The sequence below is a fragment of the Pithys albifrons genome, chromosome 10 (assembly GCF_047495875.1).
Source record: "Pithys albifrons albifrons isolate INPA30051 chromosome 10, PitAlb_v1, whole genome shotgun sequence".
Classification (NCBI taxonomy): Eukaryota; Metazoa; Chordata; class Aves; order Passeriformes; family Thamnophilidae; genus Pithys; species Pithys albifrons.
In genome coordinates, this window is record NC_092467.1 from 17,837,141 (window position 1) to 17,854,987 (window position 17,847).

Consider the following 17,847-nt stretch of genomic DNA (forward strand, 5'->3'; position numbering starts at 1 on the left):
TCTATTTAGAACTTTAATTTGTGATATTAATGACTGCAAAACACTTAGAATGACATTTGTTAAAGGCACATTTCATTTTAATGCATAGTGTACCATTCTAAAATATCCTAATTTCCTTACAAAGTGCTTGAGCAGCCACATACAGATAAAGTATAGCAAAATATATTTACAATCTAGGGTTTAAATCTTAATCTGCCTAAAAATATTTAAAAAACTACAGAGATAAAATTAGTGCTTTTTTCAGCTTAACTGGGTGAACATACCCTGCCCTCTAATTATTTTTTTTTAGTGATTTGCTTAGATTAAAAAAAAATTTCTGTACAAGATGTAGTTACAAAAAGGTACGCTTGAGGATACTTTCATAAGTGTTAAGCACCCTCTTAGATGCTTATATATATATTTGGGTGAGCTGACTGTACCTCAAAAGTACTGGTTTCAGCTAGATACAGGAACATCTTTTTGTTTCTTATTAAAACCTGGAAACAAGGAATGCTGAGGGTTTGATTTGTTCTGCCCAACATGATTTGCAGCATGAGGGAAGGTGCCTGCCTTGTTTCTGTGGGGCACTTGCCTGATTTACATATATTACTTTATTTTTTCTTTCCCTTAAGCCTCTCCCCTGCTTGACCCTGCAGGTGTGTCCAGCATCATGATTTTAAACCACCACCTTAGAATTGCACACTCCAGTGGTTTAGGTTTCTTCTTTGAATTAATAAAATTACCAGTTCTTAATTTGAGTGCTGATTCTCACTGTCTTAGACCATGAACAACAAACTCCTGGCCCTGAGGAACCTGTGAGGTTAGTGCTGAATGGTGCCAGAGATAAGGACTATGCAGGAAATTTATTTTTCCAACAATTAATGTTTGCTCACAGAACAGATGCCAAAAGTAGGTCTTGGTTTAAAAATACACAGTGTCTGGTCTAAATTATTTTTCAACTTTTGAGGTACAGCTTTTAGTGTTAAGGGGTTTATAAAATACACACTGTTTTTATAAAAAAAAATACTTGTACATTCTGTTACAAGGTATTGCTTTTTACCCTCAGTAACTGCCAATCCAGGGCTGGAGGTCAGTGGCCTACACGGATACATTGTTTGTTCGGTTGGCCACTGTGCAATGATAATGAAGTGGTACAATTAAATTACTTGCCTGGAGGTAAGAATACATTACAACTTCCAAACATACATGTTCACAGCATGTATACATTGCAAATCCTTCTGTTTTCTAAGTGACATTGTACAGCAGACAGAGGAGGTGGCTGGATAGGGTGGGCAGGGCAGGAGGCAGGAACAGGAGGGGCTGGGCCGGGGCCCTGTGAATGCTTCGCTCGGGGCTTGCACTGAGCAATGTCCCTGTTACATTCCTCATACCAACCAAGGGCTTAAGCTGTGCTTAAGAAGCTTGAAGGCAAAACTATTTGGCAAGTGACTTTGGTAAACTTTCCGGATTTTTCTGGATTTTTCTTTGTGATGGAAGCACTTACACAGTTGTTATCTTAAAGGCAAGGCATTTAACATTTTTCCTAATAAATACCATAGAAAATTTACAAAACAAGGCATATCTGTTCTCCATACCCTTATTTTTAGAACACAAGATGAAGGTGTATGTAGAAAGGTGTAGTTTTATAGACTGCACAGTATTTAGCTGAAATAATTTGCCTTCTCTGACTAGAACCGTGTTCTGTGTGAGTGTCACCAGTATCCCAACTTATTCCAATGTGGCTGAGTGGAGATTACTTAGCTCAGAGTCTGCTTTTCTCACTTAAGGCAGATACTTTAAAAAGTGATGTTATCTGCTGTGGAAGAGTGAAACTGTACAGATCCATGTGTGCCCATGTGCGAGAAGCTCAGTACAGCCTGGGTTCACCAACTCAGCTTATGAATGCCATAGACCTGCTTTCCAGTGCTCAGATAAAAAACAATATACAAAGAGGCCACTCTTCACAAGAGTGTTGAAACAGTACTTAAAAGGATCTTCATGTGATTTAAAAACCCCCAGAAGCTACAGGTGGCACAGAGAGCAAGTGAAGGGTTGGTATTCTTCTGAGAGAGGCAGTCTTGTGAGCCAGTCAGCTGGGGGTTCACAGTGTCTGAAAGTTAACACCAATCAGCAATGTAATCAAAATCTCTGAACATTTCCTGCTCTTCTTCTGAAAGTATCCTTGGTTCCCGAGGTGGAGTGAGGATAGGTGCTTCAGAGGTAAATTCATCATCAAAATTACTAACATCTTCTCGTCCTCTAATGGTGGGTACAAAAGGAGGCTTCACCTTCTTGGCCAGTAAAGCATTCCAATCTATTTGCTGTAAAATAAAGGAAGTGATGTTTAGTTTCCCATCTCTACTCCTTCACGTCCTTAGAAATAATACTAGTTGGTACTCACCCTGAAAAAGTGATGCTTTTTCACATCTTCAGCATCTTTCTCTCCAGCTCCAAGACGCCGCTCTGGATTTCTTCGTAGCAGCTGACAAAACAGGCAAGGTTTCAGTGGTGAAATTCAGGGGCAGGGAGAGGCAGGAGGGAGGATGAGTGCTACTGTGTGAGAGCCAACACCAAGATTAAGTGGATAGAGAAATTCATAGTGCCTGACCTATGGAATATCCTTTGCCCTCAAAGAAAGGGACAGACAAAGCGTTAGGGTCTAGCAGCGCTCTTTGAGCCTCTGCCCGCACAGTTCCACCAGCAGCAGAGGCAGAACGGCCACAGAGCAGGCTCCTCTGTCTCCCTCCACACCTGTGGTGCCACAGCTTGGTACCAGAGGCCATGTGGGGTAAGTGTTCAGCACAGGGAGTGTGCAGAGAGTGCTTTTTGCTGCTGAGGGTACAGATTTACATAAGCCCATGGTTCTTGCAGGGCTCAGGAGTGAATTTCCCTGCTGTCTCCAGTGCTCAGCTATTTCACAGCAGCTGATTTACCAAGAGAGGGTTCAATGCTGCTTCACACGCTCAGCCAAAGGAAAGGATTTCCTTCTTCACTCCAGGAGTTCTATGTTCCCACTTGTGAACTGTGCTGCTCTCCCTTTTATATTATAGACTATTTATGCTACTACTTAAATATTTATGTCACAGTAGTTACTACACTGCACACATTGCTGAAGGGGGTGCTAGACTGATACTCAGCATCAGACAGTGAAGTGGAGAGGTTGATTCCAAAGGCTTTGGAACTATCCCCATTAGCTGCCTCTCTATCAGCTGTGAGAAGGTTCTGACAGGTTCAACCATCTCCATTGGATAAACAGAGGCATCACACCAAGGAACAGCACTTATAACAATCCTAAACAAAATCAGCTGTTCCCTGCCAAGCACAGGACTGCAGATGCCAATGGTGTTCCCTGCCCCAGTTGGAATGAAACCAAAAAGATTTAGAAGTCTATGAATTAAAATATTCATGTGACAATGTTAATCTACCAAATATGTCAATGCAGCAGTGTTCTGCTAGGAAAGGAGTGCTCACGTTTTCTAGTTAGATACAACTAGGAAACTTAGTTCAGGAAGAAAAATCAAGCCTCAGGTGTTTTACCTATTAAAAAGAAAAAATTGCTCCTGACTAAAGTGGAATGGCATCACCAATTTTCATTTAAGGTGATAGGCAGCATGGCACAGCATAAATGAAGCAAGTCTGAAATTTACTTGTAGAAAAAATATACCAAACAGAGGTTCCTGAAATATTTTGTTCCTTGCAAACATAACTGGAGAGAAAACAGGACAAGAAGGGGATACTGTAATGTTATTATAATGTTCTTACCCGTCTCATTATTGAGATGGCTTCTGTAGACAGAAATCGTGGATATCTTACTTCATCATTCACAATGCTGTCAAACACCTCTTCTTCATCATCTCCAGGGAAGGGAGACTATAATAAAATTAATAAAAAATAATATAAACAGGCTTAAAAATCACTTACAATTGAAAACAACATATACTCAGCTGAATATTTGGAATTAGACACCCTGAAATGAAGTCTTCCTTCTCAGAAGCAGATAAATACCTTTCCATAACCAGGAGAGAAAAGGCAAATTGGTATTAATCCCTTAATTCTTGCTGAAGGACTATGCTTTAAAAATGTGCTTTTAGATGAGAAACACCTAAACTGGGATCTTCTCTGAACTCTGAGGGAGTATGGGAAATGTAGAAAATATCTACCAGCTCTTCTTTGGGAGAGCTTCTACTCACAAGTTGTGCAGTCAAGACTAATTTGTTTTTGTAATATCTTTAGCATGTTACAGCTCAAGGGTTTTCAAACTATTCTGAAGTGGCCTGACAGATGTAGGTGACACTGTACAAGCTTTTTGTCCTTTTTATACCTAGAAGGAAGTGAAAGTAAGTTGAATGATCATCTTTTTTTGAAAAAGAACAAAATGATGAGTTTTTCAACAGTTTTTAGCAGGTGAGCTCTCACTGTGCCACCTGGGACATACTGTAACCAAACAGACCAGAAGGCAAAGCAGTACCTCCAATAGCAAATCACTTCTTAATAGTGATTTATTTATACCAGCTCATTAATGTGGAACTGCAGCTTTCTGTTTTAGTGCCTTTGGCATAATCTATCACTGCTATCCAGTTTTATGTGTTAAAGTTCACTTCCACTCAAGCTACAGGAGGTAAGAAGTTTATTTTTCCCCCAAAGCATTTGAAAGCAGAAGACTGGTAGTGCTGTACACATCCAAATTTGGTGGTAACAGATGTGCCCTGGAAACTGAGCTCCCCAAAATTAGCTGCATAGATGTACTATGTTCTTGCTTAGAGACACTGATATTTATGTGCCGTTACTGCAATTAGACATAATGATGTAATTAAAAATATAATAAAATAAATATCTATACATGCTATATCTATAGTACTGACACACCTGTGACAGGGCATATTAAATGCTGACAGGCTGCTATCTTGAGTTTTTAACCTTTTAAACATTTCTTAGTTTTATGACTCCACTGTACCTTACTAGAACTTACCTCACCCACTAGCATCTCATAGATAAGAACACCAAGACCCCACCAGTCTACAGCTCTGGTATAGGAGGTTTCTGTCAGCACCTCTGGAGCCAGAAATTCCGGTGTGCCACAGAATGTGCTTGTTCTGTCTCCAAATCCCATTCCTGAAAAGTTACAGATAATGAAAAGCAAGCAGTATTTTCCGCCACTCCACAACCTGTTCTTCAAAGCAGAAACTCTCTCCAGGGGAACTTCAGCAGACAGTGCAGATCCAGGACCTGTGTCCTGAAGGCTCAGGACATCGAGGTTAAACATTCCCTGGTTCTACCTCCTCAAGCCTTTGTTCCACATGTGCTTCTTTCTATCCCTAACTATGTGCAATGAGCCAAATTAAGCCTCCAGTTACACCTGCTGCCTAGTTACCTTTGCATGGAAAGACATAAGCAATCTTGTGCTCAGTAAGCAGAAGGCACTGCCAGGTAGTAGAAGCAAATGTGGTACACTGGCTCTTTGTGCTTCTGTGGGGGCAAACTACATAAAGTCAAACATGAAGTGTAGTCAAACAAATTTGAGCAATACAAGCCCTGTGGATGTGCCAGAGCGGTGCAGTTTGGGACACCAGCACCACAAGGTGACACTACAGGGAGGTGCTGCAGAAGACCTGAGAAACCCATTGATGGGAGCAGTCAATGAAGCACAGAGCTTTCCTTCACATTTCTGTCTGTCATTTACAGGACTTGTTTGCAGCTACAGTTACAGGACTTGCTCTGGGATACTAAACACAGCAGTCATGTTTGAACACCTACTGAATTCACCCAATTTCCTCTTAGGATACCCAAAAGGAAAAGATACAGAAGACAGGTTATACAAACCAGAGAAGGAAATGGACCTTGCCAGATCTTTTTTCCCCCTACAATGGGGTTTGAGAAAGACATTGCAATTTCTACCTCTATTTTATGTCTTACTAGAAAGGTCATTGCCAGTAGTGAGATGCTTGAAAGTAACTTTCTAGGCTTCCCTTTTGGGATAATATCTCAATTTTAGCTATAGTATACTTTGCATGTCATTGCCATATAGTTAAGAGTTGCAGTTATTTCAGAGCTAGAAAAATAGATAATAAATTTGTAAAAAAGCAAGAGCTCGGGATGGATTATGATGGTAGTGGATTTCGTTGTACTGTTCAGAATGAGGAAAACCATCTAAAGCTTTTTCTTCTAATTTATGAAATGCAGCATTGTGCCTTCTCCATTAGCAGAGATGCTGTAAAGTAAGGAACTTCCTGCTCTCTTCACATTTGTACAATCAGAGATACACTTTTCCCCTTCAAATGACACATGGTAAATAGACACTTTACACATCTGGCAGTCCAAAACTCTCAAGCAACAGTCAAGAGTAGGACAGACTATGGAGTTCCCCTAGAAAGAAAATTCACGCGCCATTACCTTCTTTGCAAAGACCAAAGTCAGCAATTTTCACAAAGCCTTCTGTGTCCAGCAATAAGTTATCCAACTTCAAATCTCTAAATGAACATTTGAGAACAAAATTGCATCACTTGATGATTCTTCAGTACTATTCAGAATAGCTGAAATTCATCTGTTGGAAAGGAGCCAGTCACTACTTACCTATACACTATTTTGTGCTCATGTAAATATTGAAGTCCAAGAACCACACACGCAGCATAAAATCTGTTGAAAAAATTAAAGTCACAATTTCAGTGGAATTTAGTCTTGCTTTTCAGAATGTGAAGTTGATTATTACTGATTTTTTTAACAAGCTATCCTTTGAAGATTACCAATTGTTGTTTTGGGGTACAGATTAATTTCATATGAGGTCAGAGTTTAAAGCCAGATGGCAAAAATGCTTGAACTTGCAGCTTTCAGACTTTATGTTTGCTTGGCCTGGAAGATAAATTTTCTGTAGTGTCCATTGCCATTACATTGAAGGTTTTCTAAATAGGCTTCTTCTTTCCTTTTTTAGCTTTGTCTGCTATTTTAAACTTTTAGTCAGCTTTTTTATGTAATCTCAAAAAAAAAGTAAAAATCAAATATTTGTATATACATTTTTAATTCAATGTAGAGCCAAGCACATTAAACCTGCATGTCTTTTTCTAACAAAATCAGTTAGAATTTCTGATCCTCTTAAAAACTGAAGCAGCATTTGCTGAAGTGACATAATGTGGAGGCATGTGCTGATAAAGACCTCAGTTCTTACCCCTGAACAAAGTGCCCTTCCCTCAGTGCCCAAAGTGGAGGGGATACTCACACTGCCCTCGGCTCAGAGAAGACATCAGTATGGATGTGCATCATCAGGTCCCCACCAGCTGCATATTCCATCACAAAGCAAACATGATCTTTGGTTTGAAAACAGGCAAAAAGGTTCACCAAGAAGGGATGTCTTACACTATTCACAGTTTCAAATATTCGTTTTTCACACATCAAGCTGCAAACAGAAAATCAGTAACAATTTAATGCTGAATGCTGAACATAAGTTTTCCAGTTCTCAGAAACTACTGGTAATTTGCACCTTGTGTTTTTCCCTCTAATCCTCAGGATATTTTTTTATTTCAAGAGAGAGATTTTAATACTTGCACACACATTAAGCTGATGTCAGGATTTCCAGGAAGTTACATTTAGCTTCCCCAAATGAAAAGAGGAAACCTGGCAGCTCATGGAAATTGTGCCCTGACAATTTTCTTTCCAAATACTCAGACTGCACTAACATCATATGACATTGACTTCAATCCATTTTTATTTTAATTGTATAAAATACATGAAGTGGAAAATCAGTGACAATATTATAGGTTTCTATCTATAGTAATTCTATCTCCTTAAAACAGCTGGTTAGTTTGTAGCTTATTGTTAATAATCTTCCTTCCTGCAAATGAATGTAGTCACTCTTAAACAGTTGTAATAAGATCTTGCACTAAAAATCAGTTTTGTAAAGGCCCCTTCATTTCCAAGCAAATAAAAAACAAATCTGAGTTTTGAGTCAAAAAGAATTGAAAACACCCAAGAGTGGAGTATACACAGGGAAAATGTGATGGAAATCTAAAACCAAGTAATTAGAATAAATAATTGCAAAAGAACCTAAAACCAAAACCAGGCTCAGCTTTAAGTCAGAGCTGTAGCACAGACATGGTAAGAAGGGCACTGACACAAAGGAGCATTCCTGGGTTTCACTGCTCTCCCCTTGCTCCAGAATGGGACTACACGCCCACAGCAGCCAACTACACTGGGAGAGCACAACTGATTTTGCTCTTCCACTCTACACAACCCCTGCTCGGTACAGCTGACAGCTGTGTCATGTGCAGTAAGAAAACACAAGTGATTTATGGAATCCACGTGTTACAGTTCACAAACTGACCTGTCTACTTCATCACGAGCAACGATATCTCCTTTCTTTAAGGCTTTAATAGCAAACATCTCATTTGTGTTTTTGTACTCTGCCAACAGCACCTAAAACAGAAGAGATAAATTTAAGAGCTGTATGTAGTTTTTTATATAGACTTAACACTTATATAGCCTTTTGGGATTTACCTTTCCAAAATGTCCTCTGCCCAATACAGCACAACATCTGAAATCCTTCAGACTGAACTGAAATCTTTGTTGTGATCTGTAAATAAAAAAACAGTCATAAAGTTTCCCGTTTATTAACTTTAAGAAATATTATTCAGATCACCAGCAAAACCACTGTGTTTTCACCTTCTATCTTCAAGTTCTCTGGTGTTGGTGTATTTCATGTCTGAATGGGGAGCATCAGGCTCACAGATTATTTCAGGCTGCAGTTTTGGGACAATACTATTTCTGCCATTTTCAAAATCAAAAGTTGCTACTTCATCCTGCAAAGAACAAGGGATTGGAAAATTTAAAACTGATTGCAAAGGCAAATGAATGCAGAAATTTTACTGTAAAGTGTGTCAAATTCTTAATACACCCATGATCTAGGCTGGAATGGCAAAGTTTCAGATGATACAGGTAAGTAAGCTTTTAACAGACTGATGAAACTTGCTGCTCCAGCCATTCTGCTCTTCCTTAATAAAGTAATTTTATCCTGAATACACTAATGATTTTGGATTTTTAGTTTTTTCTGTGGCAGAACCAATGGCACAGAGAGTTACATATACCAATCGTGGAAACAGTTTGTCACCAAGAGCAATCAGAGCATTCTGTTGAGACAATTCTGTCTGTGGAAATTAAGGGAGGATATGCTGATACATAAGGGACGAAATCCATCATAAATATGCCAATACTAAAAGCTTAAACTGTGTAACACAAAATTCTTAGAAGTTACTTGCCTGAGAAGGCACATCAGGAGCCTTTATCTCAGAGGACGATTCACATATTTCCCCAAGGGAAGATGCACGGGGTGGAGCAGGTGGAGGCTCAGGCTCAAGTTCAAAGTCCAATTTGGCTACAGGAGAGTCACTGAAAACAAATAAATAATAACTCCTCACTGTATAGCTGAGATTGTTGTAATATATGTAGACTTCTCCTAACCCAAACCTTGTGTGTGTGGATCTAGCTATAAAATGGATGTCCACAATTAACACCTGGAAAGGCCTGTGGCTTTGCAGAACAGACAGACTCAACACACATGATGTACATCAGGGCAGAAGCATCTCACTGTTACCTCTTGCACTTCAGAGCACTTAGAACCAGCAGAATCACCTACCCAGCTGGCAGGGTCAGTTCAGCAAGCTGTGCATCCACCACAGGCCCAGTTGCTGGCACTGGTGCTTGGGGGCTGAAGGTGCCAGAGTGATTCACTGTAGGAATAGCTCTTCTTACCAGCCTTCCCCAAGTGGCAATATTAATATTCATTTGAGGAGCTCTGAGAAATGTTTTGCCTATAGATATTGTGAAAAAAGAAAACAGGGTGCAAGTAATTTCGCTACTTATTACCAAAAATAATTAAAACTCCCCCATATTAATCCACTTATAGTTTATGAAGAACAAAACTGATTTCTCATATTCTTTAGCAATTCCTAATTATTCATGATTACTAACGCATAATAAGGAATTCTAATACAAAACATTTCTAAATGCAATGCCAAATCCTTCATTATCTACAGCTTTATTTGCAGTCAAACACCACAACCCTGTAAAAAATATCACATATCTATACAATTTTTAAGCTTCACATGTCTATATAAAACAATCACCTTGCTGTTTTGAAAAGATTTTCTTCTGCCTCTGGAGTTTTGGTCTTCTTTCAATAACTGGATTGAAAAATGTAACCTGCAGTTCAAATAACATGTGTTATAATTAAAGTTTCAGGACAAAATGCATTCTCAAACAAGAAAACTATTCTGCAATATAATACTTGCAAGTATATTAAGGGCTCCAAAGAAACATTCTTACCTCTGCAAACAGAGTGCCCTGGGGTTCAAGATAGAGACACATGCCATGCCGTTGGTTATCCAGGAAATCTTCCAACCTCAGAAATTTTACTGCACACAAAGATCTCCAGTCACGCCAATAAACTGAGATTTCTAATTCCCGTGACTATGACAGGAAACATATACACAGGAAATTACTTATTAGTAATTGTTCTGCAAGAGTTACCACTGTACAATCATAGGATAAAACAACTCAAGGATCAAGATGCAGAGCTGTCATTTAAAAGACTGTCAAGTTAACAGGCCAGACTAACAAGCTCTCACTAGGATGGGCACAGCATTTCACTTCACATCAGGTGTGATCACCAGAGTACAAATAAAAGTATAGGTGTAAAATTTCCCCTGAGAGTAAAAGGAGAGAGTCACAAACAGTCACCAGCCTTTCTAAGTCTCTCTACCAACACTGCTTGTTCAAGGTATTTTAGCTCAAGCTCTCACAACAAAGTTGAACCTGTATTTAGAACATCAACTTTAGTAGTTTCCATGTTATTTACAATATCAACTTCATTTCATCAATGCAGACAATTTAATACCTGGATACACACAATGATGCAAAACTTCACACAGTACTTCTAGAAATAACATCCAGTTTTTGTAACATGGTCATGAAGAGGGCCCAAAAACTTTAAATTAAGAAGAACTACTGCTGTTTTCTTGCTGGTGGGATTTATACATTCTTACTGTGCCTTATGTGCTTATGACAGTAGCTTGTCACAAACCGTGAAGAACCTTGCAATACGATGAAACAGCAGCATCATATTTACTAGTTTAATTCCATCATGATGCATCAGTTTACTGTCTATGATAGCTATGACAGATTTTAAAAGAAACAAAAGTTAAGAAAAAGCAACAGATTGAAAAATGACATGGTTTGGACCGTGCATTTCAAATACATAAGGATATGAGGTCATGAACAGCAGGAGCAAGGTCCTTTTCTGGCACCAAAAAGCCGAGTTCTTATGTAGAGACCATGACATATACTAGGCTGGTGTGAACAGCTACTACATTTTGAGTAGTTCTAATCTTAATCTGAGAACAATCAAGGCTTCAGGGCCCCACAGCAGCTCATTATTTTCTGCACACTCCTGAGCAGCCCTGCCGCTCTCCACCTGCAGCTCTCAAGCTGCTTCCTTCCTACAGGGAGGGATCTGGTGTGGGCTCGGAGGGGTGGGGCTTGGCAGGGGAAAAGCAAAAACAGGAAGGTAGGGTTTTCTTCCCCTCATGTGTTTTAAACATACACTGGACTTAACATTTAAGCTCCTAAAGTATAGTTTAATTTTCAGTCTATTTTAAACACTGATGGAAAAAAGCAATCCTTGTACCTTAAAATACTATGACTATCAAGTATCTAAAAACCAAATGCTTGATTAAACCTATATAACATAAATTCTACTTCAAAAATATCAATTCATTGTGTCCTTCAAGTAACAAAGTTATATAAAAGAACTATTAATGAATTTATTATTCCTGAAGAGCTGATGAGCTTTATATGAGAACAATTCTGTAGAAGCACTGTGAAAATTCTATGACATAGTTTACCAAAATATCCAAACTGTATCTAATATTAAAATTTACTGATAAATAATTAAAAGCTGATTATCCAAATAAAAATGTAAGAACTATCTACCACAAGCTAAAAAACTGCTAAGTGTTAGATCTTGGCAAAAATATTACATCAGTTTGTAGGACAGAAAAGGCAAAATTCCTGAAATGGTGGCCAAGTACAATGGCTTAGCCGCAGGGAGCTCATCCTGGTAAGGCTGGGAATACTGGCACATACGGAATTTCAACAACCTGACAGCAACAGGGGGAAAAAGCCAACATGAAATTAATAGAAAGAATCGACTACAAATGTCAGTGAAATCAGGCCACATTTTTACCCTGTCCAGTTCCAGTGTAAATTTCTGATCCCATGACTGATTGGAAATCGGTTTCCAGCTAGTTTGACCAACCACAGTGTTATCCAGCTTCAGTACAGCACAGACTTCATCTGTAAGTAAAGTACACACACTCAGCTTAAGCCTTTAAGAGGATTTTCCACAAACAAAAAAATTTTCAGTAAGTTTTCCTTAAAAATGTAATCTCATATTTAATTGGTTCTTATGGGCATAATAGGGTGGTTGTGCTTTTATTAACAGCTTGGCAGGTGAAGAAACAGGTAAGTGTAAAGCTTTGAATCAATTTAATATTGTGAATTACAGAACACATCATGAACACGAAAATGCAAATAAAAGATATGCATAAAAATAACACAAGTAGGAGGATACTGAACTGGACAAGTCATCGGTTTTCAGGTTTCTACTGCTCCCACTTTTACTTTTACTGGGTCTGCTGATGAAAGTTCTGGCTTCATTGGGACTCCAACCAGGTAACGTAATTGATGTGGCTTTTGACCGGCCAGGGACGTTTTCCAAGATATCTTGGCAGCCCATCAGCCTCACTTCCAGGGTACCTAGGAGAGGAGAGACAACAGTTTATCTAAGATTTCTGCTCTTAAGTGAACTAAGTAAATGACTAATGACAGACTGATGGCAATAGCTCACATTCTGACCCCCGCAGGGTATAACAGAAATATCAGATGAAATCAAAAGACAAATCCAAGACAGACATATATACTGAAAATAAATGCTTTAGAAGTCAAATATGTGGGACTTAACCTTCTAGAAAGAGCAACAATTCACCAAAATAACACAAAATAGGCTTTTGTTCTGTGTCTCAGAAGTATCTTAGTTTTCTTCACTTGAGAACCGTACTGGCTTGGGTTCAAGTCGTAAGCAACGTCAGTGTTTAAGATCAACACATTTCAAGTTTCTTTTTAAAACAATAGATCTTGCAGATGGAACAGTAACAATTTTTAATGAGCTTTATATCACTAATTAATACTGTATAAAATTCACACATTGACTATTGAAACTACAAATTTGTTTCAGATACATTCAGAAATCCCATTTGCCTGCTGCATGCTGAAGCCAAATTTGAAGTACAAATTAAAATAATTGAAATGAATTTGGATTTATAAAAGCTGAAACAAGAAGCTACCCTTTCAAATCTACATCTTTAACCAAATGAGTTATAGAAGCTGCTGTTCAAATTGAAAAGTTTCCTTCAGCAGCACAGAAACCTCTGAATACCACAGATGGTTACAAGAACTCATAGGCTGACTTCATCCTGTACAAGATAAAATCTGTAAAACTGTGACACCACTGACACTGACAAAATTAACTATTAGAAGTGGTGAAATTAGCCAGTTCATAATCACAGTGTCAGCTACAAATGCAGCTCTAAAATGCAGTCTTCTTTTGATAGCAAATGTACTTAGCCAAGAAACTTAGAAGCACTCTTTTGTAACAGAAATTTAAGTGAGACTTGACCTAAAAATGACCTGCAACATCATAGCCCACAGAACAGACACCAAGAAACCAGTCTAAGAAGAAATCCCAACCTGCAGGAAACTAACAGCCGTAAGTGACAGCTAAGCATTAGGCTATGAAGACAAAGAGATGCTATTGGCTTCCGAAACAGGTTAAAAGGTAAAAGAATACTTCATTCCCAAACTCTGTTTAGAAAAAAAAAAGAAATTAATATGCAGAAAAGCTACAATCTTATATAAGGAATGGATGCATATCAGAAAGTTATGTTGATGCATGTTAAGAAGTATGACAGTAGCACTGCCCTGCTTTTCACAAAGCATTAGAGGAAAACACGAAAACACTGTTCATTTAAATCCAGCTCAATACAAAAACTCTTTGTGTAGTTAATATGAAAGTGAAAGTATTAAGAACTTGACAAGCATGTAGCTCTCTCTTGACAATTTCTATATGTAGCAGTAAATCACGCTAAAGAGAAATTGTCATTATGTTGTATCTGACCCTTGGTTACGTATTACAGGAAAAGGAAAAAAAGCTGTTTTAAACGCAAGGCATGATACTTCCTGCCCATGGCCACTGATTGTTTGAGATTTCATTTGATGAAAATGGTTCCCCGTACCACACAACTTTACCAGGACTCTTGGCTGAGGTCCTGATGAACCACAGTGGAAGACACATAGACTTGCTCTGTTTTATTATTATTATTATTATTATTATTATTATTATTATTATCCTTGCAGCTCAGCAGAAGAGTTCCTCTGTTTGTTTTAAAATATAACTGCACAAGACTTCAAAACTAAATTCTGGTTTCAGTTACACAAATATAACCAGAGTAACATTTGAATTCTAGGCGGTTTTAACAAGTTACTTTGTTAATAGTGGGCTTAATAGTTATATGTAAAATGTGTTAGGACACAAAACATGAAATCAAACCTATCTGTACGAGTAATTCTTCTATGATCACTCACAAAATAAATGTAAGAAAGCAACATACTCCCAAGTAGTCAAAAGCATGTTTTTCTTTAAGAACACTCTGAAGTACATGTTCAATACCTTTGTTAAAGTATGGTTCATCTCTTGAAAGTTTCCTTTCAATGAGGGACAAACAGGTGAACCCAAACTATGAGAAGTTCCTAAGTCTTATATTTATATATAAATGTACTGGCCCCTCAGAACAGGCTACGTCTCGTAAACAAAAAATCACCTCCAATTTACTTGCCAGGAAAACAATTGACATCAACAGAGTCTTCAGTGGTTCCATGCATGTTTGCTAGGATCTCCTTCTTTGGATTACAAATATAATGCATGTTTTGGCAGCATAAATCTCACCTTCCAGAAATCCAGTGAGGCTTAGTGGGTAAAATAGGAACTGGGAGAAGAGCTGGGTGCCTTTCTCCAGCTCTGGCACCTACCTGTTGTATGACCAGGGCAATTCACTTAACCCTTCTGCAACTTAGTTTCCCCATCTGTAAAATGGGGATAATTATACTTGTTCACTTTTCACAGTGCTTGATAATCTAAAGTCGAAAGATAGGAGGTAAATGCTGGCAATATCACTCCACAGTGAGCCAATTTAAGGCCAGAACTTCACTTTTTCAATAGGATTTTTAAAAGGTCAACAAATAAATCATAGAAACTTATCTGCATTTTTTTGCAGTGCATAGCCACTTGGAAATTCTAAATGCCTTTGTCTAGGAAAAACCCAATCAACTATGCCCAGAAGGAAATACAGTTGTCATTAGAGACTTGTTTTAAACCATTAAGATTAAAAAAAGAAAAAAGCTCCATAAATCATACCTGTTAAAGCTGCTGGTTTGGACAGTGTACTATACTGATTTTGAGTAGATATTACACTCTGACGAGGACTTAATGTGGGTGAAGAGACTAATGAAAGCTCCTCTATAATAATACTGCTTTTGGGATGGTTTTTAGGAAGTTCATTCAATCTCTGTTCCAGTGAATACTTCAAGAGGTCCAGCTTCTGGCTTGATTCATTAAATCTTGCTTGCGCCTTTATAAAATAGATAAAAATTTGAAATATTTCATTTTTTTTTCTTGAAAGAACCTTTAAAACAAATTATCAGAAATTGTAACAACAGAAATTACTTCTGAAAGTGCCTTTCTGTCGGTAACTTTCCCAGATCCAAGTAATTTCATCACATTTTTTGCACCTTCTGCTACAGCATATTCTATCCTAAAATGATGCCGTAATTCTTCCATTCGCAGTTCAAGAGGGCTTATCACAGGTTTTGCTGCAAAGAGATACAACAAATCAACTTCATTGAAGGTAACTCCCAGGGCTAGTTTCTTGAATATTAACCCCTCCCCCGTATAAACAGAGGGAAAAAGAAAAAAATGAGAGATGCATATTTGGTAGTACAACGAGAACCCAAACTGTGTCATAAAAGCAACAGTGAAATTTTAAGCATCTGCATTTGAATGAAGAAATAATTGATCAGGGCCTCAGTTCAATAAATAGGTCCTACTCCTTGAAGAGCTGTAATTGCTAGAGGATGCAAGAAAAAGAACACGTCTTCCATGGGAATTAAGGGACAAAAGCCATATCTCACAAATATGCAACTGCCAAGGAGGTTTTGAGACTTCAACATTACTGAACTACACTCTGAGGATTTATCTTTGAAACTACTCTGTAGCCAAGTAGATTTCTGTGCAGTTTCTGATAATCCCCCTGCTTCACAAGAAATCCCATGGAATCTGACTGCTGTCAGCACAAAGGGTAAGAGATCCCATAGTGCCTTCTCCAAATGGTTTGGGTTAACCATTCCTATGTCCACATCTTACAGTGTTTAGGCTTCCTGAACAGAAAATTTCCTGGGTAGGTTTCCTTCTGTTTAAAGCTCTAAGAGTAGTAGGAACACAAAAAGGCACCTGAAAGCCCTTCCTCGTCTGATTACCCTTTTCTTTTCAACAAATAATACACATAATTCATGTACTAAAATGTTAAAAAATGGGTGAGTAAAACAAACACAAGAAAAGCCAACATCTCACACATCACAAAACATACACACGTTTTTCACTACCTAGGATATGTGCAGGCCCTGACTACAGGCATTGGCATCCAGCTTCAGTACTCAGAAATGTGCATGATAAAAGTGCAAGACTTAGAGATGTACCGATATGCCTATGAGTAGATATGCCCAGTAGAGCTCAGGGTAGATGTTTTTTATCTTTAAGGATTTTCAAGGAAATGCAAGTTTAAAACCACTTCTGAAATGCAGCACAAGTGTTTCAATCAAGTAATTTTAAAAACACATTTGTTATTGCTTTAAAAACAGTTGTCTACCATTTAATCTATCCTAAATACCCATTAAGACAAGAAAAATTCTCCTCCATCTGTGCTCCCATTAGTAATAATAAGGTCAGTCTATTTAAGTATGACAAGCAGGCTTTGTACTTTTGCATTAGAATTTTTTTAGAATCATGAATAGATTATATGCTTTAAAGAAAATTACTAATTATTAACACAAAATAAAGCATGCATGAAGGGAGAAGGAAGGCCACAAAGCACAAATGGACTGCAGAAGGTATAAAAAGGATGAAGAGAAATTGTATTTCTCTTCATTAAGCTGAAGGCATTTTCCTTCAGGTCAGATGTATTTGGCATCCCAAATTGCCTAATCTCTGATTATTTTTTGTTTCTGCAAGCTTTGTCAAACATTCCTCCTAGAAATTTATAGTGTCACTCTGGGTGCATATCGGTACAACTCTACGTGACATTCTGACATTAATGATTCATATTTCCTTTCTACACCATCACCATTATCAAAAGCCAATTCATTGGTCTGGACTGCCTGAAGAATCTGCATCCTTATAACTTCTATTTTTGTCTTGCTGTCCTGAAGCATCTGCTGAGCTGTGGCAAGAAGTTTTCGATCCTATTAAAGCAAACAGACAAGTTTAAGTCATAAACTTCTTCATGGAACAAAACACACTGACAATTTCAAAACACACACACTTAGGAACAAGAACTAAATTTACGTATTTCATTCCGTACAGACACCAATCCAACTAAACATCAGGATAACAATGGAAATTAAGTTGGGGCAGAGGCACTGGCTGATTAAGAATACAAGCCACTCCCATGGAAATTGTATTGTTTCAAGCTGAATAAAGGAGGCATGATCTAGAAACAT

General features: G+C 38.1%; 1 protein-coding gene across 1 annotated transcript in view; it reads right to left on the minus strand.

Moving 5' to 3' along the window:
- Positions 1 to 17,847, minus strand: part of PKN2 (protein kinase N2) — a 53,329-nt gene continuing 35,482 nt past the window's right edge. Inside the window, exons 4-22 of the mRNA XM_071564636.1 lie at positions 17,472 to 17,589; positions 15,800 to 15,945; positions 15,491 to 15,704; positions 12,598 to 12,777; positions 12,206 to 12,315; positions 10,288 to 10,431; positions 10,089 to 10,164; positions 9,599 to 9,773; positions 9,222 to 9,351; positions 8,629 to 8,765; positions 8,464 to 8,539; positions 8,291 to 8,382; positions 7,190 to 7,366; positions 6,550 to 6,612; positions 6,370 to 6,446; positions 4,949 to 5,091; positions 3,742 to 3,849; positions 2,381 to 2,461; positions 1 to 2,300 (exon numbers count right to left, since the gene is read on the minus strand). Coding sequence (XP_071420737.1) covers positions 2,097 to 2,300; positions 2,381 to 2,461; positions 3,742 to 3,849; positions 4,949 to 5,091; positions 6,370 to 6,446; positions 6,550 to 6,612; positions 7,190 to 7,366; positions 8,291 to 8,382; positions 8,464 to 8,539; positions 8,629 to 8,765; positions 9,222 to 9,351; positions 9,599 to 9,773; positions 10,089 to 10,164; positions 10,288 to 10,431; positions 12,206 to 12,315; positions 12,598 to 12,777; positions 15,491 to 15,704; positions 15,800 to 15,945; positions 17,472 to 17,589 — 2,451 coding nt within the window. The 3' untranslated portion in view covers positions 1 to 2,096. The remainder of the gene's footprint in view (positions 2,301 to 2,380; positions 2,462 to 3,741; positions 3,850 to 4,948; positions 5,092 to 6,369; positions 6,447 to 6,549; positions 6,613 to 7,189; positions 7,367 to 8,290; positions 8,383 to 8,463; positions 8,540 to 8,628; positions 8,766 to 9,221; positions 9,352 to 9,598; positions 9,774 to 10,088; positions 10,165 to 10,287; positions 10,432 to 12,205; positions 12,316 to 12,597; positions 12,778 to 15,490; positions 15,705 to 15,799; positions 15,946 to 17,471; positions 17,590 to 17,847) is intronic.